We start from the raw sequence: 27,250 nt of genomic DNA on the forward strand, positions 1-27,250 counted from the left end.
AAATTTGGAAATTGCTGTATTTCCTTGGCAAGTTGTTCCAAATTTAGGTGTCACAATCTGTTAAAACATTCACTGACCTCAATTTTTATGTGTTAAAGTACGACTAAACATTTATGTTTTATCACCGAAATGAAATTTGACTTTAATTGAAAGACAGACCATAAAAGTTTGATTGTTGAGAACTGCTGCTCCAAGTCAGTGATAACGTTTCCCAGCGAATAAATAACGATTAATGAAATTATTTCATATGAAAATAATTTTGAGCAACAAATAGGTTCATAACATCTTCCGCAATGAACTTGAACGAACAAGGATATAAGAATTCTGTAACACTACAGTTAGTGGCGATAATGCTCTGCACTGTTGCAAATCGCCATTAAAAGAAGGCGACAAAGAAGAAGATTGAACTTGAACCAAAGATACTCTACAACAGAAGATGACGCTTTACAAGCTGTGTCAACGGTATGAAATGGCATACACTTCCTGTCTCCTAAGTGGGCGAGGTCACCTCCCCGCCTTATTTTGCCGCTCGTTTTATCCGTCTAATAATATTGTCTTTTTCCCCCTCCGGAAACAGTCAAATAATAACTATAATAGTGTTATAAGGGCAAGAAACACATGTTTCATTTCACTGTCACCGCCGGTTCAGCACAAGCAGCGAGAAGTGTGTCTGTGTTGCCAGATCTCGCGAGAGTGTGTTGCTGAGAAAGAGACAGGTCTCGAACAAAGTTAATTTTCTCCTGATTTGTTCGTTTGAAAAATGCCATTTTAGTGTCAGAATGTTAGGCAGATTTGTGGCTTGTGAACAATTTGTCCAACATTTACTTCGGTGACTACGGGACGAAAGAATCGGTCATACTTTGTGCTCACGTTCACTCCCATTGGAGTGAATAGGGGCGGGGCAGTGGCGAAACCCACGTGACACTGATACAGGAAATTGCTCTGAGTTGGGCCGTCTCCTCTCTAAACCGTCTCTGTCTGAAATTGCGCTATGTGAAATAATGTTTTCACACATGCATACACAGCGCCCTCTAGAGTTAAACAGCCGTCTCCGTTTCATATTACAACTAACGCTAGTGTTGTTTCTGAGTCAACAACAAAAACATGTCTTGAGTACGGCAGGCTGAACCGTTAACCAGCCACCTGCTGTCACCTCAACAAGTCGTCGATTCGACCGACTACTATATGATTCCCGTTGTGTCAACGGCCGACAACCCAGAAAGATGCCGCAGAAAGCACTGGGATCCATTGTAGGTCTTCTTTGTACCGGGACCTGTCTGGTGCAGGTAAGCCTCCGCTAGCGCTCCCGGGGTCGGCTGACGCTTCCAGCCGAGGCTGCGGCTCCTGGGGTGGGCGAAGGCCTTCTGCCGATCCTTTTTGTCTCGTCCACAAAGGAAACTGGGCACGGTTCGCCACTGTCTGTGGATGACGTCAGTCAGTCAAAGTTTTCATTTATATTTCGACAGTTAACCTGCTAGAAGATTTAGGTTATAACTCGAAAAGCTACACGGATGTGTTTTATTACGTCCGTTTTATAGTTTGAATCAAGGGTATCAAGATTAACGTTAGCCGTTGCTAACTGGCACCCGGCAAATTTCGGTGTATTCATAGTTGTTGAGCTAGCTGGACAGGGCAGTCAGCCCCAGTTTGTTTTCCAGAAATAATCGTTACTTGAACTTTAATCAAAATAAATTGATAACGTTATGAACCCTCGCATTGATACTTAAGCAGTTTAGCATTTTATCTGCATATTTATTGACGTAACGTTACTGACATTGCTCGGCAGTGTAACAGTAACGTTAGCGTCATTCCTTTATTACTACAGGTTGCTTTCAATACCTGTAGTATTGTAGTCATTCATAGTTTTACTGTACCGTCTGCAACATTAGTAGTGGCTGTGGTATAGATGTCACAGTACAGAAAATTGGCTCAGAAATGTGCAAACACAATAAGTGACACTGAAGTGACAAATGACAAAGGTTAAATAGATCCTAGAAATAAGTCTGTCTATCAAGAGCTTGCTATGCAACTTGTGTGATTGGGTATTGACTCAGACATTCACTTTGTGTACCTCTTGTGTGTATTTAAGGGGAAGGAGTTCTGTTTTGGGGTTAACAATGAACAGTACCGCTGTGAGATGGGGTACTGCTGCGGAGAGACAGAATGCTGCACCTACTACTATGAGCTCTGGTGTAAGTTTCTGTAGAGTTTTTGTCTTTTTCCAATTTTCTATTCACATAAATCACATAGTGTTTCTTTGTATCCCAGCCCTATTGTCCATTTAATTCTCTCAAGATTTGTGTTGATTTGTTTAATGTGTCTTATTTTATCCTCAAATTGGTGTCACTTTAACAAAAATATACTGGAAACAAAAACAACCTTAGCATGCTGTTTGGAGGCCAAATTCCCACATACTTACTTGCTTTGCCTTGTTTAGTGTCAGGAAAAACCTTGCTCAGATTACATTGAGTCTGTCCACCCTCATAGGGTTCTGGTTGGTATGGACCCTGATCATTATGCTTAGCTGCTGCTGTGCTTACCGACACCGGAGGGTTAAGATGCGTCTGCAGCAGGAGCAACGTCAACGTGAGATCAGCCTCATGGCCTACCAGGGAGCCTCCAGCTCCTTCATTTCTCCTCCACCTCTCAATCTAAGTGAGTAGTCTTTGTGTTTGCTATGGGGACGTTGAAGACACCCTCAAGAATTTGACAGTTTTACTGTTTAATTTTGGCGCTAATATTCTTTATTACAATTGTCTTTATCTTGCAATCCCACATTCTGTGTCATCTTGTAGCTTCATGTATACGCTGTGAGTTTCTCAAAACCTTTGACAGTTCCCTCTACATCACACGGAGAGGGCGCTCTCAGATGCATATCTATGTGTGGAATACAGATGAGGAGCTACAAACAGCTCAGATAATCTTTTTTACAGCAACTTCCTCCAGCACCTCCTATGCTCATGGATCTGCTGGGAGATTCCTTTTCTGCTGGGTCTGCCCTGAGGTCTCCCCTGATCCAGTGCAGACCTGTATCAGCAGCTCTATACCAAGGTTGTCTCAGACAACCGTACCTCTGCCTATCAGCTGTCCCAAAGGCTTCATGTTTTTAGCTTGTATGCACAATATTATTCTTTTGAGCACTACTCAAACCTCATGTTCATAGATAATGGTCAGGACTTTGAACTTTGCCCTCTCCACCACCAAAGCACAATACAACATCCACATTACAGTGAATCTCACAATCTTTGCCACTCAGATCCACAAGAGACCTGAACTCTTCTTGGAGCTGCTGTTCTCCCCTATTCCTGAATGAAACAGCCGCCTTTCACTGAGAGGGTCATAACCCCAGAATTGTAGGTGCTGATCCTCGTCCCGATCTTGTCATACTCAGCTGCGTATTGCCAGAGTGTATATTGGAGTATCATGGTGTGACTTTGCCAGAAGGACGGCAGACAGCAGAGATGCCATCCTAATGTCAGTGGTCACTCTGGACCCTGGCTTAAACTTGATATCGTGTCCACTAATATCACAAACAGGAGTTGGACAAGGTGAGTCTGAGGCCCACAGTGAACATGCTTTACTTAATGTCAAGATTGAGAACACCACTCTTAACTGTGAGCGTACACAGACGTGACTCACACTGAGACCCTGGTATCATGGACTCTTACAGCTCTTCCCCAGGATATCATGGGGAACGTAGTAATAAACCATTTCCAGATACTCAGGGTACGTTTTAGCTTACTGAGGCATGCCTTCCAACATTACATATTTTCCAACTTATTTTCTAGTTTTCTACTCATGTACGCTATATTGCCAAAAGTATTCACTCACCCATCCAAATAATTGAAATCAGGTGTTCCAATCACTTCCATGGCCACAGGTGTATAAAATCATGCACCAAGGTATGCAGACTGTTTCTACAAACATTTGTGAAAGAATGGGTCGCTCTCAGGAGCTCAGTGAATTCCAGTGAATTCCAGCGTGGTACTGTGATAGGATGCCACCTGTGCAACAAGTCCAGTTGTGAAATCTCCTCGCTCCTAAATATTCCACAGTCAACTGTCAGTGGTATTATAACAAAGTGGAAGCGATTGGGAACGACAGCAACTCAGCCACGAAGTGGTAGGCCACGTAAAGTGACGGAGCGGGGTCAGCAGATGCTGAGGCGCATAGTGCGCAGAGGTCACCAACTTTCTGCAGAGTCAATCGCTACAGACCTCCAAACTTCATGTGGCCTTCAGATTAGCTCAAGAACAGTGTGTAGAGAGCTTCATGGAATGGGTTTCCATGGCCAAGCAGCTGCATCCAAGCCATACATCACCAAGTGCAATGCAAAGCGTCGGATGCACTGATGTAAAGCACGCCGCCACTGGACTCTAGAGCAGTGGAGACGTGTTCTCTGGAGTGACGAATCGCGCTTCACCATCTGGCGATCTGATGGACGAGTCTGGGTTTGGCGGTTGCCAGGAGAACGGTACTTGTCTGACTGCATTGTGCCAAGTGTAAAGTTTGGTGGAGGGGGGATTATGGTGTGGGGGTGTTTTTCAGGAGCTGGGCTTGGCCCCTTAGTTCCAGTGAAAGGAACTCTGAATGCTTCAGCATACCAAGAGATTTTGGACAATTCCATGCTCCCAACTTTGTGGGAACAGTTTGGGGATGGTCCCTTCCTGTTCCAACATGGCTGTGCACCAGTGCACAAAGCAAGGTCCATAAAGACATGGATGAGAGAGTTTGGTGTTGATGAACTTGACTGGCCTGCACAGAGTCCTGACCTCAACCCGATCGATCACCTTTGGGATGAATTAGAGCGGAGACTGAGAGCCAGGTCCTCTCGTCCAACATCAGTGTGTGACCTCACAAATGTGCTTCTGGAAGAATGGTCAAAAATTCCCATAAACACACTCCTAAACCTTGTGGAAAGCCTTCCCAGAAGAGTTGAAGCTGTTATAGCTGCAAAGGGTGGACCGACGTCATATTAAATCCTATGGATTAAGAATGGGATGTCACTTAAGTTCATATGCGAGTCAAGGCAGGTGAGCCAATACTTTTGGCAATATAGTGTATATTAATGACGTATGAGTGTGAAGTGCTATTTTGTGAAATGGACAAGAGAGGAATTGATCAACAGTGTAATCACCTGTGCGACCAGAATTAACATAATGTGCCATCATTCTAGAAAAAGCTATCGGACTTGAATTCCAATGAGTGCTATCAGGAATGGTTAGATTAGGTTTTGATATGATGAAAGTTGATCCTTAGTCGGCACATAAAAATGTAGCCCATGGTATTTTAGATTAGCCATTAATGAAGCGGTTGCACAACCTCCACCCCTCTCTTCTATTTGTATAATGTTAGAAGTGCCCAGCAAAGTAAGCCACATCATTTGCAAAATCATTATATCAGAATCAGATTCTGATTTTGATATTTTATCATATCATTATAGTGGGTAGTTGTTGTTACTCTCTGTCCTTCTAATTAGAGAGAAAATAATGCCTTTATGGGGATGATTGTTTGAAAGCTAAAGCTTTTGTATTTGCTGACTTTCAGGGTTCTGGAACGACTGCAAGCTTCCTGACTATGAAGAGGTGGTAGGTCACCCCCCAACACCACCTCCTCCTTACTCTGAAAACCCTCCTGAGACTACTCCAGCACTTCCTCTACAATTGAACCAGCCAGACGCTGCCACGGTGCCACCACCGCTGGCTGAGGTAGACCCAAGGGTGGACAGTCCAGCCTCAGGCTCATCATCAGACCAGGAAGCAGCGTCTATGCCGATCCAAGCACAGTGTCTGGCAGAGGAGAACGTGGAGGCTCCGTTGATGGAGGTGGCGGAGGAGGATGAAGATGAGGAGCTCGTCACTCGGCGTCGCCATGTTACCGGTGACTCAGGGATTGAGGTGTGTGTTTGCCAGCTGGACGTAGACGAGGGCTCGGGGCTTGAGGAGGAAAGCGACGAGGAGCACAGGATGTGCAAGGTCACCGGTCGGGACTGCTGCTCTGGGCACCAGCAGCAGACCTTCAGACAAAAGGAGCACACCTCTGAGCTGCCCAGCCAGACCGCTGGCACCAGCACTGGAGACCACATGGTGTGATCCACAGCTTAACTAACCAGCCAACAAGTGTGGCTTTCTGCTTCATACAGGGTGACGCGAGTGGGCATCATCATCACCACAGGGACTGTCTGTGTTTTAATTCTTTGAACTAACACATAGGCATGACGTTAAGATGATGATGATGACTAATCCATAATGGCTCCTGATTAAGAAAGATGAATAACACATTGTGTGGAAAAACTCCTGGCTTATTTTTATTTTTTGCTTTGCTTTTCCTTAGCGGGGAAACCAGCAAACACATGTTAATGCGCCATTTGGTATGTTTTTTTTCTTAGCATTAAGTAGGAGAACGTCATTGGGTAGTGAGAAGGCAGCAGCTGATTGTGACTGAAACCTGTCCCCGCTACGAGTAAGCAGAGGAGTCACAAACACACCTCTTGAAAACTTTGGATGATACTGGATGAATGGACGAGAGCACACATTTCCGTCCCCCCCCCCCCCCCCAAAGCTGCGTGTGCGTGAGAGTTTGTGCGTGTGCTGTGAAATCTAGGGCACAGCTGCATGGTGATGTCAGCTCTGAGGTCATGGCAACCAGCGGCTGGTGTGAAGTCTGAGGGACTTTTCACATCCAGGGTGGGGGAGCAGTTGAGTTTGTTGTTTTGTCTCTGGGTTTTAAATGTCATAACCCCCCATCTCCCCTAGGCTTTTTTTTCCCTTTTTGATATCCATATTGTGGTCTCCACAGCTTTGTGGTCACCAATTAGCATGACTGTAGGTAAAGAGTGAAAAGCTTTTAATGATTTATTGATTGTGCGCACGAGATCTCCCCACTTCGGTTTCTGACTGCATTAAATTCATAGTAATAGCCAAGAGGACTATGCCACCCTTTTTGTAATCAATAAAAAGCCTTGTGGTGGCTCTGTGTTAGCGTGTTTATTTACTGTGTTATGTCAGAGTGAGTAGCTGCAGCATTTTACTCATTCTACACATAAATATATAGTTTGGATGTTCATAACGAAGGATGTACTTTTGTTTTTTTTCATTTCATAACCAGCTGCGCTTTAGTAAATGCCACAGGTGACATCATTAATTGCAACGAAGCTCCTGATGGGGGGGCTGCTAGAGTGTGTACTAGTGAGTGGATGTTATCATGCAGTAGGGAAGGTTTGAGTCTTGTGTGTGTGTGTGTGTATATATTGTGACAGTGCTGTAGCATCTGGTTGAAATACTTGCTCAGCACTGAGGTGGATTAACTATTAAAAGCACTGGTATTTTGCATGAGGCATGAATTTCTGTGATTATATTTGAGTTGATTAGCATTTTCTAGCAGTTGTGCTACTTGCTTTGCTCATCTGTTTGTCTAAATGATAGTGGCTGCACATCTGTGTACCCAGATGGTGGGGTAAAGAGGTGGACTGATGAACTGATGATGGACTGAAGCCCTGGATATAGTTTCACTGTGTTATGACTGTGTGAGCCATGCTATGCTGTTATACAGTGCTGGTAGCTAGTTAGCTTGTGCTGCCTCGGCTCTCTCTGTGGCCCCTGCAGCTCTTGGCAGTGTGAGGGATTTGCAGTGGTATTTTCCATTGGCAGAGGGCGGGTGCATTAGCAAGTTGAGGTGGATGCAGGCTTTGCTCTGCAGTCTAGCCAGTGTTGGCACAGCTGCAGAATCTGTTGTGCTTAACTGCATGCTTCTCTGCATGTCATGTTGCTTGCCCTGTATACTATACAGTATGTATTCAAAGCATAGCAGTCGAACTGGGTGTTGTCAGATAGGAAAACCAAATTATTTGATGCAAGATGAAAGTCAGGACAGGCAGTAACTGATAAGCCAGTAAATGTTTCATTGAGAATTTTGTTTGGAACAATGTTCAGCAACTTTTTATTTGTCTGCTCTGATGCTGTGTGTCAAAGTGGGTACAGTGTAAAGACTCAGGTCAGTCATTCTGCTTCACACACGCTCACACTGCTCCCGATTGGCCTGTATCATTGTCCTCATGTGAAACTTCATGGTGCAGTATTCTGTACATTCTAGATAAATCCATCCAAGATAAAAAATCTCCTAAATACAGTATCTTACAGCTGAATTAGCAGTTTAAACTTTGAGTTATCACATAACAGACCTCAAACATTTAAATATAGCTATTAAGCATACATTTCCATCTGGCAAAGTGGAGAGTAAATGCTAACATTTCATGCTTGCCGGATATATTTATTCAGGCATTTCAATTAACTGCTATGTTGCTTTTATTTTCAGCACTGATTGAACTCTGACAAGGACACAAGTGCTTGGCCTCTTAACAAGACATGACGCTGGGTTCTGCATGTAAATGTGTATAATTATCAGACCCATGAAAGTCTTTCCTCTTACCTCCAACTACCAGCAACCCAGAGCTCTGTACTGGCTGTGGTTGTGTTTTCTTGTTTCTGTGATCTACCATTTGAGCTACACTAAATACTGTTGTGGCTAAAGTGTAGGAGAAGAGACAATGCACAGCTGCCTAAGGCTTAAATTGAAAGAAGATTTCGTTTCGTGTTCATTAAATAGGCCTAATCAAACATGCTGTTAGCCAGTTTTGAAGCAGTGGTGAAAGCATTGCAGTCCTTGTGCTGCGAAGTTGAGCAGGTGCTTAAATATGAAGCCAAACTAACATGACAATGACCTTTTCAGAGGAGCTGTTACACTGTGAGCATGACTGCACACCCATTAGCAGGAGTCACATAAGACGTTTTTTGACCAACACACCTCAAACTGCCTTGCTGCATCTCTAGAGCGCAAATGTCTTGATTATGGAGCTGCACAATAAAACACCGCCTCCGTATGCGGAGGCAGATGTGCAACTGCCTTATTAGACTAGACGTAGTTAAGTGGATTTGTTCTGGATTTCGTTTGAATGGTTATATTTGTGTTGTTCCAAGCATGATTGCTTTAGAGCAGAGGAGTGCTTTCGTATAAATAGAAAATAGAGCTTGTTCCGAGAAAGTGCGCTTGCTTTATGAGAAGAGGATGTGGTTTGTACACATTTGAAAGCCACAAGATTTAAACTGTCACATTTTCTGTAGAGTTTTACCTACATTGGTTTTGTATCCGAAGGGTGATTGTGTTGAATTTAGAATACAGTGTGTGTCTAGTTAGTTGTGGCACTGATGGAATTTGCCAGATTTTAGTTTGTGCTAATTCTGTTCTTGTTCCACCGATCTGGTCGCAATTAGTTTGTGATATCAACTGACTCGAAAGCATTAGGAAAATTAGAAAAAAAAAAATGTTTTGTTTTCTAGGGTTTTGTTGTGATTCATCCTATTTGTGTTTTGTGTTACGGAGGACATAAATTAACTCCATAAATAAAAATTAAACGAGAGATTGCTTTGTAATCTTCTTGCAAAGGTGCATTTTTGCTTGTTTGTATACATATGTAAACAAAATAATAGGGGAGGGAGGGGGTGAGGAATGAGGAAAGGATCAGGGTTCTTGTGTGCATGAGTGAACTGGAGGTCCATAGTTTTCCCCATTGCCAAACAACTACTATGCCTCCCTGGTTTTCACATGTTTACGGAGATTAAGGGCTATATCAGTCATCAATTGTGGACAAACATCCATCCATCCATCCGTTTCATTTAGTGATTCGTCTGCTCTGTGCTGTTCATTTAAAGCCACAGTTGCCGAGATCCACTATCTGAACATGGTCAGACATCTGCAATGTGAACATGGTCAGTGTTTGGATTTGGATGTCTTTTTTTTAATGTTGTGGTGGAGCTCATGTTTAACAATAGCTGATTGTATATGACCATGTATGTTTGTTTTATAGGCTTTAACTTTGCCTTTCTTGCTTGGTCATCATCGACAGAGGTGCGTGATGCGACACCCCCCCCATCGCCCAATGAGTACAATTCTTTCTTGTGTAACTAGCTGCATGTGTGGTTGTGACAGGAGCGTTTGCTTCGCCCTGTTGGCTCCTTGTGGATCGTGACTCCACCCTCCACCAAGCTCTGTCTTGGAAACAGAAACTGTAGCTGACGCTGTAGCTGTTTGTTCCTCTCAGCTGCACCGCTCCGCATGTGGACCCTTGGAAACAGGAGGGCACACCCACCCATGCAGAAGTGTCGACAGAGTAATCAACCAAAGTCGCTGCCATCTCCATGCTACACAGATCATCACTGTCTGGTTGTCATGGCGATGGTCTGTTTGGTTTCCCACTCTCAGGGTTATCTTTTAACAAACAGTGCTAGAGTTTTAAATTAACACATATTTGACCCACCAGTCTCACAAAGCCAAAGCAGTTGTTTCATGATAATTGTCTCCCCATTGTTGTCTGATGGTATTTCTGCATCACGCATCTCTGTAACTTTACTCAACTAGGCTATGCAAAAAAACATAAACCTACTGTTATATGCTGCGACCCCTATATCACTTTCTCTGTCATTTGTCTGTGGGCACCAGTACAAGCAATATAACTGTCAGTACGTGTGGCACCGCACTGTACTGTAATCTACTTTGGTCAGTCTGTGTTCATGTATTTGTTAAAGAAAACTTGGGGTAAAAAATACTTGTAATGCTACTACAATGATGTGGTTGAGTATGTATGCTACAGTGTCAGCTGAGGGGCTTGAGTTAAAAGGCTATTCTAGTTTATATGTTCTTTTTTTTCTCTTTCTCTTTTTGGCGTTTTCCTGCCTGCCTCCTCAACCACTAACACTTTCTACTCTTGACTTATGGATAAACCACATTATTAAGTTGTGAAAGTCGAAGGAAAAAATGTAATATGTTGTTTTTGTTGGATTAATTCATATTTGATTCTTTTGCCACTTTCCCATCCCTCGTTTTTGTTGCACTAATTCAATGTGTTGGTTTTCTTGGTTTAAGCAACAGCTTTCTTCTTTTTTCCATCTTGATGAATTTTCACATTGAACTGTTGCCTTTAATCCTCAGTTATTACACCATCAATTTCAACATTTTTATATATTATACACATGAAAGACCTCAACATGGAACACAGTCAGTGTACTTTAGAGACATTAGGCTGATACAAGAATACTTTCTGGACCCCTCAACACTTGAACTTGAAACAACTTTATCAGTGTGATTGTTTCTGTGAACTTGTAAACTCTCAACCAGCAAACAGATGGAGGTGCCATGGTTGAGCTATGTGGATCTTTTTAATTTTTTTTTATTTTGCCAAAATGAGAAACATCCTAGTTTGAGAAAGAAGCAGGCATCTATCTACAAACACAGAGCAGATCTTTCTACATTTGTTTTTCCTAATAACTTTAAACAAGCCAAAATGAGTAAAGTGGAAAAAGAGAAAACAATAATTAAAGCACTGAATGGTCGATTTAAAATGCTTTGGTTTCAGTAAGTCTGCTGTGTACTCGTTGGGTCATCATTTGTATTTTATTTTTTTAATAAAACAAACATTGGCACTCAACTGACCGACTTGACTCTGGCCATTTCTTGACTTCTTGACTTGAAATCCTTTGATTTCATCCCTCAAGTAGCCTTTTGCAGGATCCCGGTATGTAGTCTTAGACGTTTGTAAAGCCTTGCGGGAAAACCTTGAGTGTTTAAAGAGACCTAGACATGTGACAAAGCTGCGATATTGATCTGGAGGATCATCACATGGCAGTTGTTGCCCACACACGCTGAAAGCTTTCTATAGTGCACTGTTATCCAGATAGAAACATTAGGATTTAACTTTTAAATGTAGAACAACAACGATGGTCATGATGTAGTATTATCTGTATGTAGCCAACTTAACACCCAGAGGTCTTAAACAGTATCATTGTAGGTCTTTAATGACGCAATGCAAAGAGTTCAGGACAAAGAAACACGACAAGAATGGTTACAAAATGTAATTTGTGGATCACTGAATGGATACACGAGGCACACGGTTTTCATACAAAACAGCAAACAAAAGGCAACAAACAACAGAATATGAATAAGGTAGTAGGGCGGTTGTCGAAGTGGCTACAGGAAATGAGGAAGTCCTTACGCATTGCACAATTAAAAACAAAGCACCACATAAAAGATATATGATGTTGACATGATGAAGAAGATGGGGCCATGTTAACCATGGCTTGACCAACACCTAGATCCAGAGGAGGCAGCAGTCTGAGGGCAAACCAGCATGTTTGTTCAGTTCACTGCAAAAACATATAGTGCATGACACAGTCAACAGAAACATGGAGGTGGTGTTTTTACATAGAACACAAAACAAACACAAACAAAAGGTCGTTTTAGTATTCAATGTGCAAAGGAAAAGTGTCAGTGAAAGGGACAACAGTTATGAGTAGTCAGTTAGAATTCTCTTTAGCCACTCCCTTCAGTGCAAAGTCAAAGCCTGACAGTTAAATGCATCTATTTTAAATATATTTAGAAGAATTTGCTCTAAACAGATCAAAAAACTTTGATCCATTTTCTCAAATAGATACATAAAATCTGGGGAAGGGAACAGTGATAAATATAAATAAACATTTTGGGATATCTTTGCCACATGCACCAACAAAACAGAGGTTTCCATATGCTTTACATAAACGCATAAAAAGGTCTACGACTCTGTAGACGACTCATAAAAAAAATAACCTCAACGAATGTCATGCATACTACAACCACAGGATGAGAATATACAGCATACTTTATAGCACATACCCAGTCAAAATGATCGAGTAGAAAGCAGTGAGACGCTTTGTCTAATGCAGAGAAGAGTAGAGAAGCATCTTTAGTTAGCAACGAGCTACAGTATAGATAACATAATTGTTTTTAGTGCTATTTGGTTAGCGCTTCAAGTCATACTGCAGGTAGGAACATATCGGATACCTGTATATCTATATTTCTCAAAGCCATAAAATCTACATCAGTGAACTGAAAATTAGTTTTCATAGTGGTCAAACGCAGCAAACGGTAACAAAAAATAAAAATGTAGCTGCTCGTAAGAGGTCATGTGACATACTGCACGTCTGCTGTGTAACGAGTATTGAGGTGGAGATGGTAAGGCTGAGTTGGTGTGTGTCAGGCAGGGGCTGAGGGCAAAGTGTGAAATAAAGTCCTCCTACTGCTTCATAACTACCAGTGGCAAAGTTGGAGAAAGGCTTTTTGTAGCAGGAGATAGGTCTACTCCGTCTCCTGTCAGAATAGTGCTGTCCACAGGATGAAACAACATTGCGCTCTACTGGCCGACAGCAGCGTCTCACTTTCGTCTCAGTGCAGCCGGGTACACGGACCACAGTAGTTACCACAATCACCATCTCCATCGTGTCTTTTTTCCTTTCTCAGTAGAAGCGCTTGCGTCGGCTCTCGTTCCAGTGACTGTAGACCACCAGGCCGATGACGATGAGGAAGATACAACCCAGCATGGAGAAGAGCACGGTGAAGAAAATGGCTACTCCACTCATCCCTTCTTCAGTCTGACCCGCTGGAAGAGAGGACAGCGAGTTAAAGGGAGAAGGGAGAGTGAAAAGAAATGAGTTCGGATGGAGGGACGACAGCGGAGGTGATAAAAGATGGAGGAGAGAGTGACACTTAACAGTAGGGGATTCATGCAATTCAGCAATAACGTGTGTGTGTGTGTGTGTGTGTGTGCGCGCGTGCGTCTTACATCTGATTAGTTCAATGTTATCTACACTGGGTATGGTTATCTCCTCTTCCTCATCTTCCTCTTCCTTTTTACTCCGCAACACCGTCAGTTGGTAGAGTTTCAGGGAAATTATATCATGGTTGTCTATAAATCAGAATCAGAAAATGAAAAGGAGAAACACACACGACATATTAATTATAAGTGATTATATGTGATTAAAGAACAAAAATTGCAAAAACTGCAAGAATAAAGTTTCACAATCTTGAAGGAATCTAGAGTTTTAATATCTTTACTCACTATAAAAAAAGCAGAAAAAGCACGTGTTTTGTCACAAAAGGCAGTCACAATAACTTTTTTAATAAAAGTGCTACTTTGATTCTCACTGACGCAATAAACCTCATATGTTTTCAGTCAAATAAGGAGAAGCTGAATTATTTGACAGAAACACAAGTGTTCTAAAACGTAAGTCAAGGTAACACAGTTCAAATGGTATCTGAGATCTAAAAAGGTTTGATGTAGCCTACAATCTTTCTATCATAGGGACACCAGAGCTCTGTATCGCTGCCCAAATGTTATCAGAGATTCACACACTGAAAATGAAAATGTTCTAAATGGGATTCTGTTCTGTTCAGAGTTGATGATGAGTGATGATTTTTATCAGATAAATTAGACAGACTTTGAAACTAGGTAAGTATCTCTGATGACAAACAATAAATACAGATGTACAATACACCAGGCACTAGTACTGTATGTATTGTAAGTTTTTCAGTGGCGAAGCTAAAAATAATTTAAGTGGTGAATCACTGTTGCTGTTTGGGACAGTGAGAGCTGTTTACCTGAGAGGTCTCCGGTGACGGCTGTAGCTCCAAAATAATAGCCTTGGGGAAGCTGCACCCCGGGTAAGTCCAGGCAGTCCCTCCACTCATGTTGCCCGTCGATGTCGATCATCACCTGAAAAACGGAGGCAGTCAGGGAGCTTCAGTGACTTTTTTTAGACGGTCACAGAAGGTAAATACTTTGGCATCTCGCTCTCAGTTCTGTTCCTAAAAGCAGGTTTGCAGCGTTATCTGAATGACTTTGTGAGTAATACCGAGAATCCCCTCGAGAGTTTTTCTCAACTTCTTGGAACAGACTCTGGACAATGTGGATGTAATTTATAAATATGCTGCTGCCTACTAGTTTCCATTTATTCTCGATTCTTCAATCTTAGGTTCACTACTAGAAGTTACTACATAACCCAACTCTGCATTTTCATCTGTTTTTTTCTGAGTGACTTAGAAATGTAATAACTTTTATTCATTTGTCAATAATTGGCCCTGTACCTGCCTGTACCTGCTTTAACGGAGCCTGTTTGTTTAAAATTGTAAACAGGGTGTTGCTGTACAAGAGCATGCATGCTCAGCCAACCAATACTTTATGAATACGGGTTAAATAAATATTAACTCAGTCCACCCAGCGTGTGCTAATACCAGGTTGGACAGTTGAGGACATGAGGAAGTGTCTTTGTGTGCTACACAGTGTTATTATTGTAGATGATTGGAGATAGAGATCAAAGTGTGCGTCTCTCACCGTGAGCCTGCGGCGGACGTATCGGATGAAGAGGAATGTGTCATGTTTGAGGTTGCGCACCATGGCGTTGCAGCCGCCCAGCTCTGTGGGCCGACCATCCCGCTCGTGGTCGTAGCTGATGGTGCCGTTCCCAACCATGGCCAGGACGAAGGGGAAGATCCTCTTGTGGTCACAGGACGAAAAGAGAGAGATGAGGAAGGAAGTACTCTTGATTTAAATGAATCCCATTCATGTTTTTTTTAAGTTCTTTAACCACTTAAAAATGTATGTTACTTTGACCACACAGCAATCATGCAGGGACAGAAATAAAAAAAACACGTCACAGCATTGTTTCAGAGATAAGGGTATGTTTGCAGTTTGAGAAGCATACTTAATGACCAATGGAGGCTATATAATGAGGTTAGACTTAGTGTTGGGATCAAATGTTTCAAAAGCCGGTTACCTGTGTGCGAGGAGTATATCTTTTCTTCTGCGCCTGTCTCCAAATGGTTGCACAAAAGAACACAAAGACATCCCTTTTACACAACTTTGCAAGAGCATTTGTCCATGGCTTGCACTTGCCCTTAACCCAATTTAATTTTCCCAAAACAACACAGTGCTACTCGAGCATACCTCCAGGTGTTTCTCCTCATTGGGATACGTATCCACAAACACACCCAAGCCAGTGAACTTGTCCATATTTCCAAATACAGGACCTGTAAATGAATGAGAAGACCAAGTGTTAATAATATATAAAAATTATGAGATACGAAGTAAGGTTAGTTAGATAATATGTCCTATTGCTTTTACCTTTCTGCATACGTTCTTTAGTGTACCAGATGGCCAACCCATCACCGTTCAGGTTCTTCTTTCCTTGCCCATGAACCTTAAAGTGCACCTGCATCTCCCAGTCCCTCAGATGGCATGGCTAGAAACACACAGGTTAAATAAAGCCACTGAAATACATTGTGTTTACTCCGACAACTAGGCAATAAATATATGAGAGGACAATAAGAACCTGGGGACCTAAGGTTGGGTTGAGGTCAAGGCAAGAGAAACCACAAATCCAAGAGGGATCAGACTTCAACATAACTACATATCTCAGGTCCACATGTTAGGCCAGTAAGATCAAAGCATCAGATTCACTTTGGCCTTTAGCAACCTAAAAAAGTATAAACGTCTTCAAGTCTTCAAGTTGGGTGGAATTTGGGTCAGCATATTAGAGATATGAGCTTTTCACCCAATCACACAATCGTAGGCAGCAGATGATGAGGGTGTTTGTTTTGGTTAGAGTGAGATAAGATCCAACAGGGTACTGTTAAACTACAGCAAAGAAGATGATAGCTGAACTGCTAAATGGCAGCCAAGCTCTGTCTGAATGCAAAAACATCCTCCCACTGACCTTAACCACACCAAATCAGTACTTAACAATCTCCATTTTACTGACTACATGTAACTAGTTGTCTGTTTAACTTCATCTAGTATTACTGCTCTGCATCCTGTGTCTCCTGGATGTTACTGTGAATAGATTAATAAAACAATCTGTTTTTGAAATACAACTCTGGCATATCACAGGACAGCAATGCTAAAGTACACCAGTAACAGCATTTGTTTATACTCACAATGCGGCTCCATACTGCCCCCTGCCTGCTCTGCATGTCAGGTGTGAGGCGCACCTGGTCCGTGGTTACCATGGCATCCCCCGTCAGCTCCCAGTGGGAGGAGCCTAAGGATCCCACACCTGAACACACAAATAATACCATCAGCATGAGAAGAGCTGACACAACACAATAGACGTCAAAACATCTGCTTGAGAGCGAAAGAGTACAAAGAAGCATTCAAGCAAAGGTCTTTAAATAAGCACAATGTAAGGTATTACATATATATCTGAATCAGAAATACCATTTGATACTTATTGATCCCCGGGGGGAATTTACACAAGTTACAGCTGCTCCCATTCAAGAATAGAAAAGTAGCGTCAATTTAGAAATGAGAAGGATGTACAAATATAAGATATTAAAAATAAAATATATACATTTACAATATCTAAGTAAAAAATATATACAATAACAATGTAGTAACAATATAACAGTATAAGGGCTTGTTTGGCTTAATGTTACAGCAGCAAGAGAAATTTGAAGATTAAAAACGTTGAAAGACAAATCAAGACATTTTAGGAGGACCAGAGATTAAGCATGGATGTAATCTGATCGCTAAATGCATTATTCTGGAAACATCTGTCGCTCGCCCCTCAGCCTGCCCCTGTGAATCAGTACTACTGTAACCCTTAATGGGGTGTAGTATAACGGGTGGGATAGCGTTACCTTGGTATGGCTTGGAAAGGGAATACTCCCGCTTCAAAAACTCCTCCATCTCGTGATCATCGTCGGCAAAACACCAGCTCGCAGTAATAATAAGAAAAGCGAAAATCCAGTATGATTTAAAAGGCATTATTTTCCGTCTGAACGGTGTTTTCGACTCCCTGCAGACGGCAGCCATCGTAGCTCAAAACTCAACCCACTAAATCGTCAGCTTCCTTCCCATTGGTTCACTGTGTTGCATGGCTCGTCACCATTGGTCTGTTTGATTCTCAATCAGAATGCACGCTTTTAATTGGATGTACACTACCATTGCTTTAGATAATGTCTATAGTGAAATCAATTGAAAATATGCAACTGCAGCAGAGCTGTAATGCTGTATTGTGGCATTTAAATCATCGTAATCCTAATTTTAATCCAGGTATTCTTTGGGAAACCCGTACAGCGCGGGATTTATTTATAGGTGCAGGTTCTCTTCATAAATTCCTGTAACATTCATGATCCATACGGCACTTCATTTCAAGTATTTTCACATTAAATAAATGAAAGGCAGTTTATAAATGACCATTATGTATACGTAGGCCTTTTTTACACCATTTTCCTAAGATAAAGTTGGAGCTGCAGGAGAATCAGAATTTTTAAACAGTAAGCTTGCTGTGACATTGTCTTTATTTATACTATATAATTTGTACCATTGAGGTGCCACCTTCTTTTTCCGTGTTTTAATATTCAATCTTTACCAACAGATCTGTTATGAATTTCTCTGCATGCTCCTGACAGCTGATTGGTATCTATATATACATGTATGTATATATATATAGGAAGAATAATAATAATGTTAAGTGTGCAAGATAGTGTGTTGCCAACTAGGAAAACTAACAAGGTCAGTCGGTCCTTTAAATAAATAAACTACTGTTCCTCTCAGCAAAAGACAGTACTCTCCCAACCTCTTTCATAAAGGCTCTTTCTTTATGCTGAGTGCTTTGTCAGCTACTAAGCTTGCACAACTACACCCACTACACAAAGGCTACACCCATATGCAGGGCCCCTCGGGGCAAAATTGAGCAGTGGGCCTATATTGACCCTCACTCTTTTCATTGTGCATGTATTGTACTGTTTAAGTACCAATCAAGTACAAGTACAAAATAGGAGACTACAGATAGCAGCTTCATTACATTTTGCCCAGAGCCCCAGAAACCAACCAGTACTGCTGCTGGAATACCATCCGGCCCAACTGTGTATCAGTTCGTCTGTGGTAATTTGATTAAACACAATGTTATGGGTGGTTTTATAAAGGTGATTCTTAAAAAAAACACATTACTGATATTTTTCTTCCAGTTATTAAAAGAATAATGTATCCACACACAACTAAAAAGACACAAATGATAAACAAAAAGGAATCCCCAGATAATAAAATGTTTTGTTTTAAGCCTACTGTGGAGTTAGTACAGTCATATACTTAATCAGTCATTGAAAAGGTGTGGGATGATAATTTTGCTAGTTAATAAATGAAAAATACTTACAGAAAAAGTGCAGTGCAGTTCATAACATACAAATCTTCAGTCAGGTGATTATTGCATTTGTGGACATTTCACCACAAAGTCATTTGAAGAGTGATTAGTGGAGTGTGCGTGTAATAGAAAAGAAAGCCTCAGCACACTATATGAAGGGCAGTAAAGTGGTAGTTTCGCTGCCAGCCTGTGTAGATTGTGGGGTTGGGACGTTTCTGCAGCCAGTGGGATGCTGTAGTTAGTTAAAATCACGCCCCCTTCACTGCCCCTGCCGTCTGTCGGGTTTCCTACACTCCTCCTCACACCAGCATAAGGGGATGGAGTAAAAGCAGGAAGGCATGGATCCCACTGAAGAAAAAACAAGCAAAACGGTCGACATTTATCGCGATACATGGGTCCGCTTCTTAGGTATGTATTTATTATATTTTCCATTTGTGGTGGCTCAGTTCTCTCTATTACCTGATGAACAGAGCAGAGCGGTACACTGGAGCCGTCATGACCCTGGAGCTGAGTGCTAGCTAGCTAAAGGTTAGCATACCCTGCTAACTACTCTGTTAAATTTCTATTTATAGAAAACTTGGTTGCTGAAGGACATTTCGTTACCGCAGGACGAAGCTACAATAGACGAAGTTCAAGACTGGGCAACAATAGCGTTGTTCGTGCTTGGTTTCCATAACGTATTAAACGTTAACTGTTACCTATTGCGCTAGAGGTGTCTCTGTAACTCAGGTCTGTCTCAGTATAAGGTAGTTGTTTCGCAAGTTGAGGCAGTGACTCACAAAACCACAGAGAAACGCCCATAGGCATGCCTGATTCACAGTCACTGTGGCGGGTACAACTTCGTGTCAGTGCGCGGTTTCCCTGCTGTCCTCTATTTGAAACGTCAGGGTCGTTTATAACACCGGGTGCACTGTCACCCAATGAGCTGCTGGCGGAGAGGGGCATGTATACGAAAGAAATCTGAAGGGTATTCACACTGCAGCAGTTCTCAGTGTGCAGGCTGTCACCCTGGTGAACATAATCTCATGCTCTTCCACAGCTTGCTTTGGCCAGCAGTGACCATGTTGTGCCATGTGAATCAGTTTATCCCCTCCACAACATCATAATCTATGTGCTCACATCTTTAATCCTGCCTGCACAGTTAAAATCTCTATCTCCATATTGACATGCATGTAAACAGAATTTTGAAGAAGTGTTACTACATCAGTTTCTAATATTTGGGTGATGTTGGTCTGAATATGAGCCATGTTTTTAAACTAGTGGGACTCCATAAAGAGTTGAAATTTGAAAAGAATAGTGAAACTTGTGAACTTGGTGTCAAATTTCATGCAGCATTTCTTCTTATATAAATAAAGCATAGCATTAGATTTTAGACAGTATTGTATTTTATATAATATCTTGTATTAATATAATACTAAGCATATTGTATTTTCTCGCTTGAAATGGTTACTTACACACCATGGCTCTGTACAAATCTTTCCAAGAATACATTTTTTCTCAGCATCGGATTCCCCAGAACTCTCAAGCATGTTATTTTTTTTACTGCTATGAAAAAACTGTGATTGTGGTTATACAACAAAGACAACAATTTGACCTGAAATCTGGCGATTATCCAACTGAATGAGCATGAAAATCCAGAAATCACCTCTTTTGTAAGGTTTTGATGTCATTGCAGCCGTCAGCTGTCTGTCCTGAGGAGTTCACTACCCCTCATCACCACCCCACAGATCACTTATTCACTGATACAGACATTTAAGACACCACATAATGTAGCCTGATGGGTCGAACACCTCTGTAGACCAAAGTTTTTTGGTGGAAACTTTCAGCATGCTAATTTCTGATGAATAACATTAGAGATTTATAGGATTGTCACATGTCATTGTCCATGACGGTTTCTTTCAAGGTAATGCAGTAGTCTGAGTCTTTTTCAAAATCCACTAATAGTAAATAATACAGCAGAAGTGGCGAGCTGTAGATCAGAGCCTGGATATGGTTGTTTATCAGACAGTTCATCTTTATTTTTCTCCTTTTCTTGCTGCCAGTCATTGTTATTGGAAATCTCTGAACCTCTCTTATATTGTTCACCATCCAAGCCTTCACACCTTGCCCTCACCATGCTCTCTCTTTCATTTCTTATCTCTTCTGTTTCTGTTTCTCTTGCCTTCAACATCTTGTGAACACACACACCTTCATGTCTTGCTGGGCTCAATGCAAATCTCAAAGGGTAATGTGACGCCTTTGCTCACAGGTCAGAATTGGACCTTCGCCTATTATGCCAGGGCATGGCATATTTTATTATTCACAACTTGCCTTGCTGGAAGATAATCTTATCTGGACTCCCCTTGTTATCATGTTACATTACATTGCTCACAAGTGCTTCTGGAGCTCCAGATCCAGTAGTTAGTCAGCTTTTCCTTCTGCGACATGTCAAAATGTCCTCTGTGTAAAAGGCCTTTACCAACATGTAGGGATATGAGGAACAACTATTGGGCTCTAATCTTTTTTTTTTTTTGTAAACTCTGTTTTAATTTTCCAGTTTTTATTGTTTTACGTTCAAAAACATCAAGAGTGCATCATATGTAAGTGGATATTTTAACCACTTCACACCCACCGTAAGCTTAAACTCAACAGCAAGAACACATTGCTTATAGTGCCTCCATCTGTGATACACATATTTTCTTGATCGGGATGTTGGGTTTGCTCCCAACAGCAACCACTGTGATTTTTGTTTTGAGGTGCAGAATTTGCCTCTCTGTCTTTTTCCTGAAAAATAAAGTGTCTTGAATATGTTCTTGTAGTTCTAGGCAGTGCTGAGTTAGTTGTTGGGGTATTGCTCAGTGGCTCACAATGATTAGTTTTTGAGTTTAAAGGATTTGATATGCTCTCTGGCTTCTGCTTAGAGACGATCGGGCGGGGGAAAAAACCCAAAGCTGTCATTTGATTTTCTCTCACTGAAGTTGCAGAAGCATGATTCACTCCTCCATCTCTTACTAAAGGCTGAAATTCAATTAAATTCTGAAAGCAATGAAGAAACAACTGTTGAGTCATTACTGTAGTGTGTTGAGATGTGGGGAACTCACAAGTTCATGTACTTAAGTGTTTGTAGGAAAATTCCTGTTTCCTGTAAGCTAGTAGTCCATAGCACCCTACTAATACTGCATGAAACATTTTTGGACTATATTTTAATCATTGTGAACATATTAAATATGCATCTTGTAGCGATGCCCACCCAGCTTTTTCTCTACCTCTGTAAGATTTATTGGAGAGCAGGGCTGGATTTGGACAGTAATTCAGATCAACGCCAACTCCAGCATAGACCACCCTGCACTGGCTGGCTACAAGACCAGTAGTAATTATTATATGACCATTATATGACTCCTTTTTCCATGTGTATTGTAGTATATTATGTGCAGCTCCCTTTGTTGTTTCAAGCAGCAAATGATGCTGTTGCTGTAGGAGATTTAAATCATCCAGAATTTGGCAAACTAAAGAATACACTGATTATTTTAGTGGCTGCACAAGATAAAAATCTTTCGTGTTTTGATAATCCACTAAGTAGTTATGAGGATTAATTACATTTAAATAGAAATCTATTATCTGGATCTGAATCTGTGAGTTTCCTCGCTAAGTCCTGATTTGATTGCCTGAAGTGGAGAATAAAGACTAAGAAGCCTACGTATTTGATGTGTTTATCAAGCAAAGTCCACCTCAAATGGGAAGTGTGTACTGCACTGACTTCCCTATTTATTTAGCCAAAGACCATTATTGAGGACGAAATAAACTGTCACCAAGCAGCGTTTCATTGACAGTGACACGGTTGCTTGTAAAGTGTCGTCAGTTTTGCCAGAAGTACCAGAGATTGAGACAAACTGCAGAATTTGACTTCACCACGCTCTGGTAGTTCTGTCGTCATTGAGCCAAAGATAATACTTCCTGTGTGACTGGTGTTCATTTTTACTTGTGATTTATATGTACTGTGGCATACGGCACAGGTGTCTTCTTAATACAAGATCAAGGGCGTTTGAGTCATTCAACCCTTGTGATTTTATAATTTTTCAAATGTTGCTCCCCATTTTCACAATGTCAGAGTTAAAGTTGAGGGTTATTAGCCTCTTGTATGTTTCAGTATATATGTACTGGAGTTAGGACACTACAATTTCACATCATCTTCATCTCATCCTGGGAGTGCTCCCAAATGTGATGTCACTGAAAAAAGCTTTTGAATATTTAATGCAGTGCCTAGCCACGGACTAATGATTTTCTTTTTTATAGACCTGAGGCTTAGGACCTCTTAGCGGGTTGGCTCACTATGGGTATGATGCATTTAGAGGAGACTGAGAAGGTTAAAGTCTTATCTGCATGTATGTATGTTTGCCCACAGGCTATGCCAATGAGGTCGGGGAGGCTTTTCGTGCTCTGGTACCAGTGAGTTTTGTGTGGGGCAGCTATGCTGTGGCCACTGTGTACGTTACTGCTGATGCTGTGGACAAAGGCAAGAAAGCAGCTGTGGTAAGACATTACCATTTGTATGTGTTATCATCATTAGTAATCATATTGATCAGATTTCCATTATTATATGTTGTGAGATGGGGTAAAAATAAATATCAGGTCAGTATCGTCTTGGGTCACTGGTTCTCAACATGGGGATCAGGGCCCCTACAAGTGATTACAAGATAAATCTGAGGGGTCACAAGATGGTTTAACAGAAAGCAGAAAAAATTATTTATGCTACGTAAGTAGTTAGAAAGATCACTCATTGGTTGAAATGATCACAACTGGTGGACATATGGTGACAAACAGTGGCAAATAGTTTTGTTTTAAGGGGTCAGAAGCCAAAAAGGTTGGGAACCACTGCCTCAGAGGATCAAATAGAAACTGGGTTCCTGAATAAAGAAGCTAGAATACTAGAGAAACTAGAAATCCAGGTCCAAATTCTGAATAAATTGTTATATTATTTTATGTATCCTCTGTCATTTTCTTATCCTCCATCTGTTCCTCTAGGCCCACGGGGACAACCCAGGGAAGACAACACGGGTAGCGGTGGCAGTGGTGGACACGTTCGTATGGCAGGCCCTCGCCTCTGTGATCATCCCGGGCTTCACCATTAACCGTGTGTGTGCTGCATCCCTGTACCTGCTGGGCAGAACCACCAGGTGGCCCCTGCCTGTCCGCAAGTGGACCACCACAGCTATAGGCCTCTCTACAATCCCCTTCATCATTACTCCTATAGACAGGTTGGCACAAGTGTATTGTTTTTCTTTGCATGCATGTGGATTATGTAAGTTTTTATAACACATGCCCCTTGATTATAAACCTAAAGATATCAGCACATTGCACTACTTAACCAGAGACCTTCCTCCATGTAGAGGTAGGGGATGGGGTCTGAATTTCACATCACAATGTGTGTTTTTAAGTAATGAAACTACTTTACATGTTTGGATTTGAGAGCTGGTATTACAAATAATATTTTTTTTTTTTTACATTCTCAAACGTTTTGATGAAACAAAAGTTTATTGTCACACTCTCACTTTCCATTCTCAGCTAGTAAAATAGGATGCTGGTCTCAGCACCAATGACAGTCACATGACTAAGTTATGGTGCCACAAACCGGACAACAGCATGAACATTTTAGCTCATCTCGCCTTTATTGCTGCTCTTGTTAAGCTGCACAAACAGCTTCCCTCTAAAGTGGAAGTTTTCATAGATTACTTCTGCTTTCATGAAATGGATTCAGAAATGCTGCATTATGTGTCTGAACATTACGATGTTTCCACTTCCTGTGCCCTGTAGGTCAGTGGATTTTCTGCTGGACTCGAGCCTTCGGAAGGTCTACAGTGAAGGAGAGAAGCACAAATAAGGAGGGCTCATGCAGGACAAATCGTCCCCTCCTGGGTAGAGACCAGTCCAGGCTACGCAGACCTGTGCTGATTATCCACCACTGTGAAGCACTAAAGAAGTGTGAAGAAGAATTTCATGGAGCAAGGCTCTACAGTTAGTCAAAAATACATATAATAAAATTGATTTTATTTCAGAATTATAAGATTTATATGAGGAAGTTGTTAAAAGTGAAATCCTGCTTCGTGAAATATCCCCTTGGGGCTCCTTAACTTTAACCTCTCAGGGCAATCTGGGTAGCGACACTAAAAAAATGTATCTTGAAAAATGTATAAATATTCCACTTGACACAGTGAAGTCCTGCTTCTTAAAGTATTCTTTAGCAGGGATACAGTGTGCTGTATATTCCTGTGATCTTTGTTACATAAAAAGCCTCCAAGGTTGCCCTCATGGTTTAGAGTTGAGAGCTGTGGCTCACCTCGATGTCAAGGAGATTAAATACAAATCCACACTTTCTGTGTTTATCAGCCATATTCAGTGGTACTGTAATGACAGGCCAGGAAGCCAGGAAGCCATGATGCCCCTCTTATTCATGAGTTACTTGTTTCTTTATGAAAACAAAGATGTCTGTTACTACTGGAATATATGTTTCTTCTGATGCACTTTTCCATTGTTTCGTTCTACCTTGTTGTTGGTCATGGGAGCATATGTTTGCACTGGGAGCATTTTTTACACCAAGGTTACAATCTATATTATTCTGTATGGTATATGGTTCTCTTAAACTAAGAACACTTGTACTAAGTAGTACTTGTGCAGTGACCCTCACAAGTATTTGGCTTGTTTCTCACCAATATATAAACTGATGGTCAATAAATTTGTAGTCAGACAATCTTAATGTACAATATTGTAATTTCTTCAGTCTGAAAAAGTTAAGACGTGCCAGTTTCAGACATCTATAACTCATTTAAAACGGTCTTTCCAGCATCAGGAGTCGAGCTGTTTTGACTCCACTTGGTTCCAGATGAATCTGAGACCGTATGATATAAAGTATACAACAGGGGTAAATTAGAGCTGAAAAATAGATTAACATCAGACTTTTAAATATCACACTCATACATAAGAGTAGAGATTTCCATCTAGTATACTAAATTTATTGTTGAACTTCTCAAATACTTGTGGCGGTCAGTGTCTTTACCTATGCAGAAAAAGATTATTAAGATTAAAGGGATTATTTTAGAAATAATAGAAATCTGTTCTTTGAGGAGCCAAGTGATGTACTGTATCTCCTGGTGAACTATGCAAGGGAAACAAATTCCACAAACCACAGGGATTGTTCTCCCACTTTGAGAAATGATCTATGTGGTTACATACTGTTAAAATGTTGTGAAATAAGAAGGGAAATCTGATACAAAATGTAGCTTGAAATGACGATGATGAGCTGTCACTAAGACAAAGAGGAACACACTGTATTGGGAATGGTTATCATTTCCAATTGTGTCAATGTGCACCATTTTAGCAATAACTTTTGTTTAACGTGTTTGTGTCACACCATGTTCACTTTGTCATGGAAAGAGATGCTGAAAGAAAAGATTGTGAAAACATGGGGTGCACCAAATACCATGTTTTTACTTGCTGATACTGAGCAGTGATGCAACCTGTTTAATAGTATTTAATAACCAGATAAGGTCACAAGGCCCATTAACTGTTGCTTTTTAAATTATTCAAACACACGTGCTCGAGTCTCCAGTGTGTGCAGTATCGGATGTTTTCATTCACTTAAGCACAAAGCCTCCTTTTACCATGGATGAGTGGAAGGGCACAGACCTTTTTTTACATCAGACAGTGTGACTTGTAACAGGAAGTGTCCCAGTAAACCATGCCAGTGATTAATGGTGCATAGTAACATGGCCCTGGAACTGGGACACTTGTAATGCACCCATAATTAATGTTATTAATTACAGCTGTGCTTTTCCTGCTGCGACATGTCAAAACATCAGCCCTTAAAAAAACATATTGGTGCATCCCTAGTGAAAATCTATATATTCATATTCAATTTTAACATTTCAGATTGTACACAGAACGTTCTTGTGTTTTTATTGTTGCATGCTGCAAATGAAAATGGTTGACTTTTTTTTTAACATATTCTATGTTTTCTTATGTGGCAGTGTGTTTGGAAGTGGGCTTTGTGAGTCACATTTTCAGCCTTAACTGAAAGAGAAAAAAAAAGTCAAACCTCAAACTTTGCTCTGTGTATTCTAGTTCACAAAGTGGAGATTATTTTTTAAATGTGAAAGCTCCATTCATTACAGTGGATACCTAATACTCAGCAGTCCTCCTATTCTGTAACAACTGCTGAAACACTGGAGAGACAAAAACCGTGTGAATCTGTTGTGAAATAAATTGTGTAATGACAA

At 41.1% G+C, this 27,250-nt stretch overlaps 3 protein-coding genes across 3 annotated transcripts; 2 read left to right on the forward strand and 1 right to left on the reverse strand.

Moving 5' to 3' along the window:
- The first annotated feature begins 1,208 nt into the window (after nt 1-1,208).
- Nucleotides 1,209-6,533, forward strand: wbp1 (WW domain binding protein 1). Its single transcript, XM_070925226.1, has 4 exons — nt 1,209-1,286; nt 2,090-2,192; nt 2,488-2,655; nt 5,548-6,533. The coding sequence occupies exons 1-4, from the start codon at nt 1,224-1,226 to the stop codon at nt 6,090-6,092; spliced, it is 879 nt and encodes a 292-aa protein (XP_070781327.1). The 5' UTR covers nt 1,209-1,223; the 3' UTR covers nt 6,093-6,533.
- A 6,786-nt stretch (nt 6,534-13,319) lies between these two features.
- Nucleotides 13,320-17,545, reverse strand: lman2la (lectin, mannose-binding 2-like a). Its single transcript, XM_070924708.1, has 8 exons — nt 17,497-17,545; nt 16,795-16,913; nt 15,983-16,100; nt 15,806-15,888; nt 15,194-15,355; nt 14,461-14,575; nt 13,646-13,768; nt 13,320-13,462 (listed from the first exon to the last, which is right to left on the reverse strand). Exons 1-8 carry the CDS (start codon nt 17,543-17,545, stop codon nt 13,320-13,322), a joined length of 912 nt encoding a protein of 303 aa, XP_070780809.1.
- Nucleotides 17,546-19,318: 1,773 nt separating this feature from the next.
- mtfp1 (mitochondrial fission process 1) lies at nt 19,319-27,250 on the forward strand. The gene is made up of 4 exons (XM_070924702.1): nt 19,319-19,409; nt 23,383-23,510; nt 24,003-24,235; nt 24,792-27,250. Exons 1-4 carry the CDS (start codon nt 19,340-19,342, stop codon nt 24,856-24,858), a joined length of 498 nt encoding a protein of 165 aa, XP_070780803.1. The 5' UTR covers nt 19,319-19,339; the 3' UTR covers nt 24,859-27,250.

Source organism: Enoplosus armatus, chromosome 18 (assembly GCF_043641665.1).
Source record: "Enoplosus armatus isolate fEnoArm2 chromosome 18, fEnoArm2.hap1, whole genome shotgun sequence".
Classification (NCBI taxonomy): Eukaryota; Metazoa; Chordata; class Actinopteri; order Centrarchiformes; family Enoplosidae; genus Enoplosus; species Enoplosus armatus.

What these genes read in the sequence shown, in the direction of transcription:
- mtfp1 (XM_070924702.1), top strand. Translation starts at nt 19,340, where the DNA reads ATGGATCCCACTGAAGAAAAAACAAGCAAAACGGTCGACATTTATCGC. An exon ending in AAGGCAAGAAAGCAGCTGTG is followed by an intron (nt 23,511 to 24,002) that starts GTAAGACATTAC and finishes CTGTTCCTCTAG; the next exon opens with GCCCACGGGGACAACCCAGG. An exon ending in ATCATTACTCCTATAGACAG is followed by an intron (nt 24,236 to 24,791) that starts GTTGGCACAAGT and finishes TGTGCCCTGTAG; the next exon opens with GTCAGTGGATTTTCTGCTGG.
- wbp1 (XM_070925226.1), top strand. Translation starts at nt 1,224, where the DNA reads ATGCCGCAGAAAGCACTGGGATCCATTGTAGGTCTTCTTTGTACCGGG. An exon ending in CTACTACTATGAGCTCTGGT is followed by an intron (nt 2,193 to 2,487) that starts GTAAGTTTCTGT and finishes CCACCCTCATAG; the next exon opens with GGTTCTGGTTGGTATGGACC. An exon ending in TCCTCCACCTCTCAATCTAA is followed by an intron (nt 2,656 to 5,547) that starts GTGAGTAGTCTT and finishes GCTGACTTTCAG; the next exon opens with GGTTCTGGAACGACTGCAAG.
- lman2la (XM_070924708.1), bottom strand. Translation starts at nt 17,545, where the DNA reads ATGGAGGAGTTTTTGAAGCGGGAGTATTCCCTTTCCAAGCCATACCAA. An exon ending in GGGCAGTATGGAGCCGCATT is followed by an intron (nt 16,101 to 16,794) that starts GTGAGTATAAAC and finishes GTGTGTTTCTAG; the next exon opens with CCATGCCATCTGAGGGACTG. An exon ending in ATGAGGAGAAACACCTGGAG is followed by an intron (nt 15,356 to 15,805) that starts GTATGCTCGAGT and finishes TGTGACCACAAG; the next exon opens with AGGATCTTCCCCTTCGTCCT.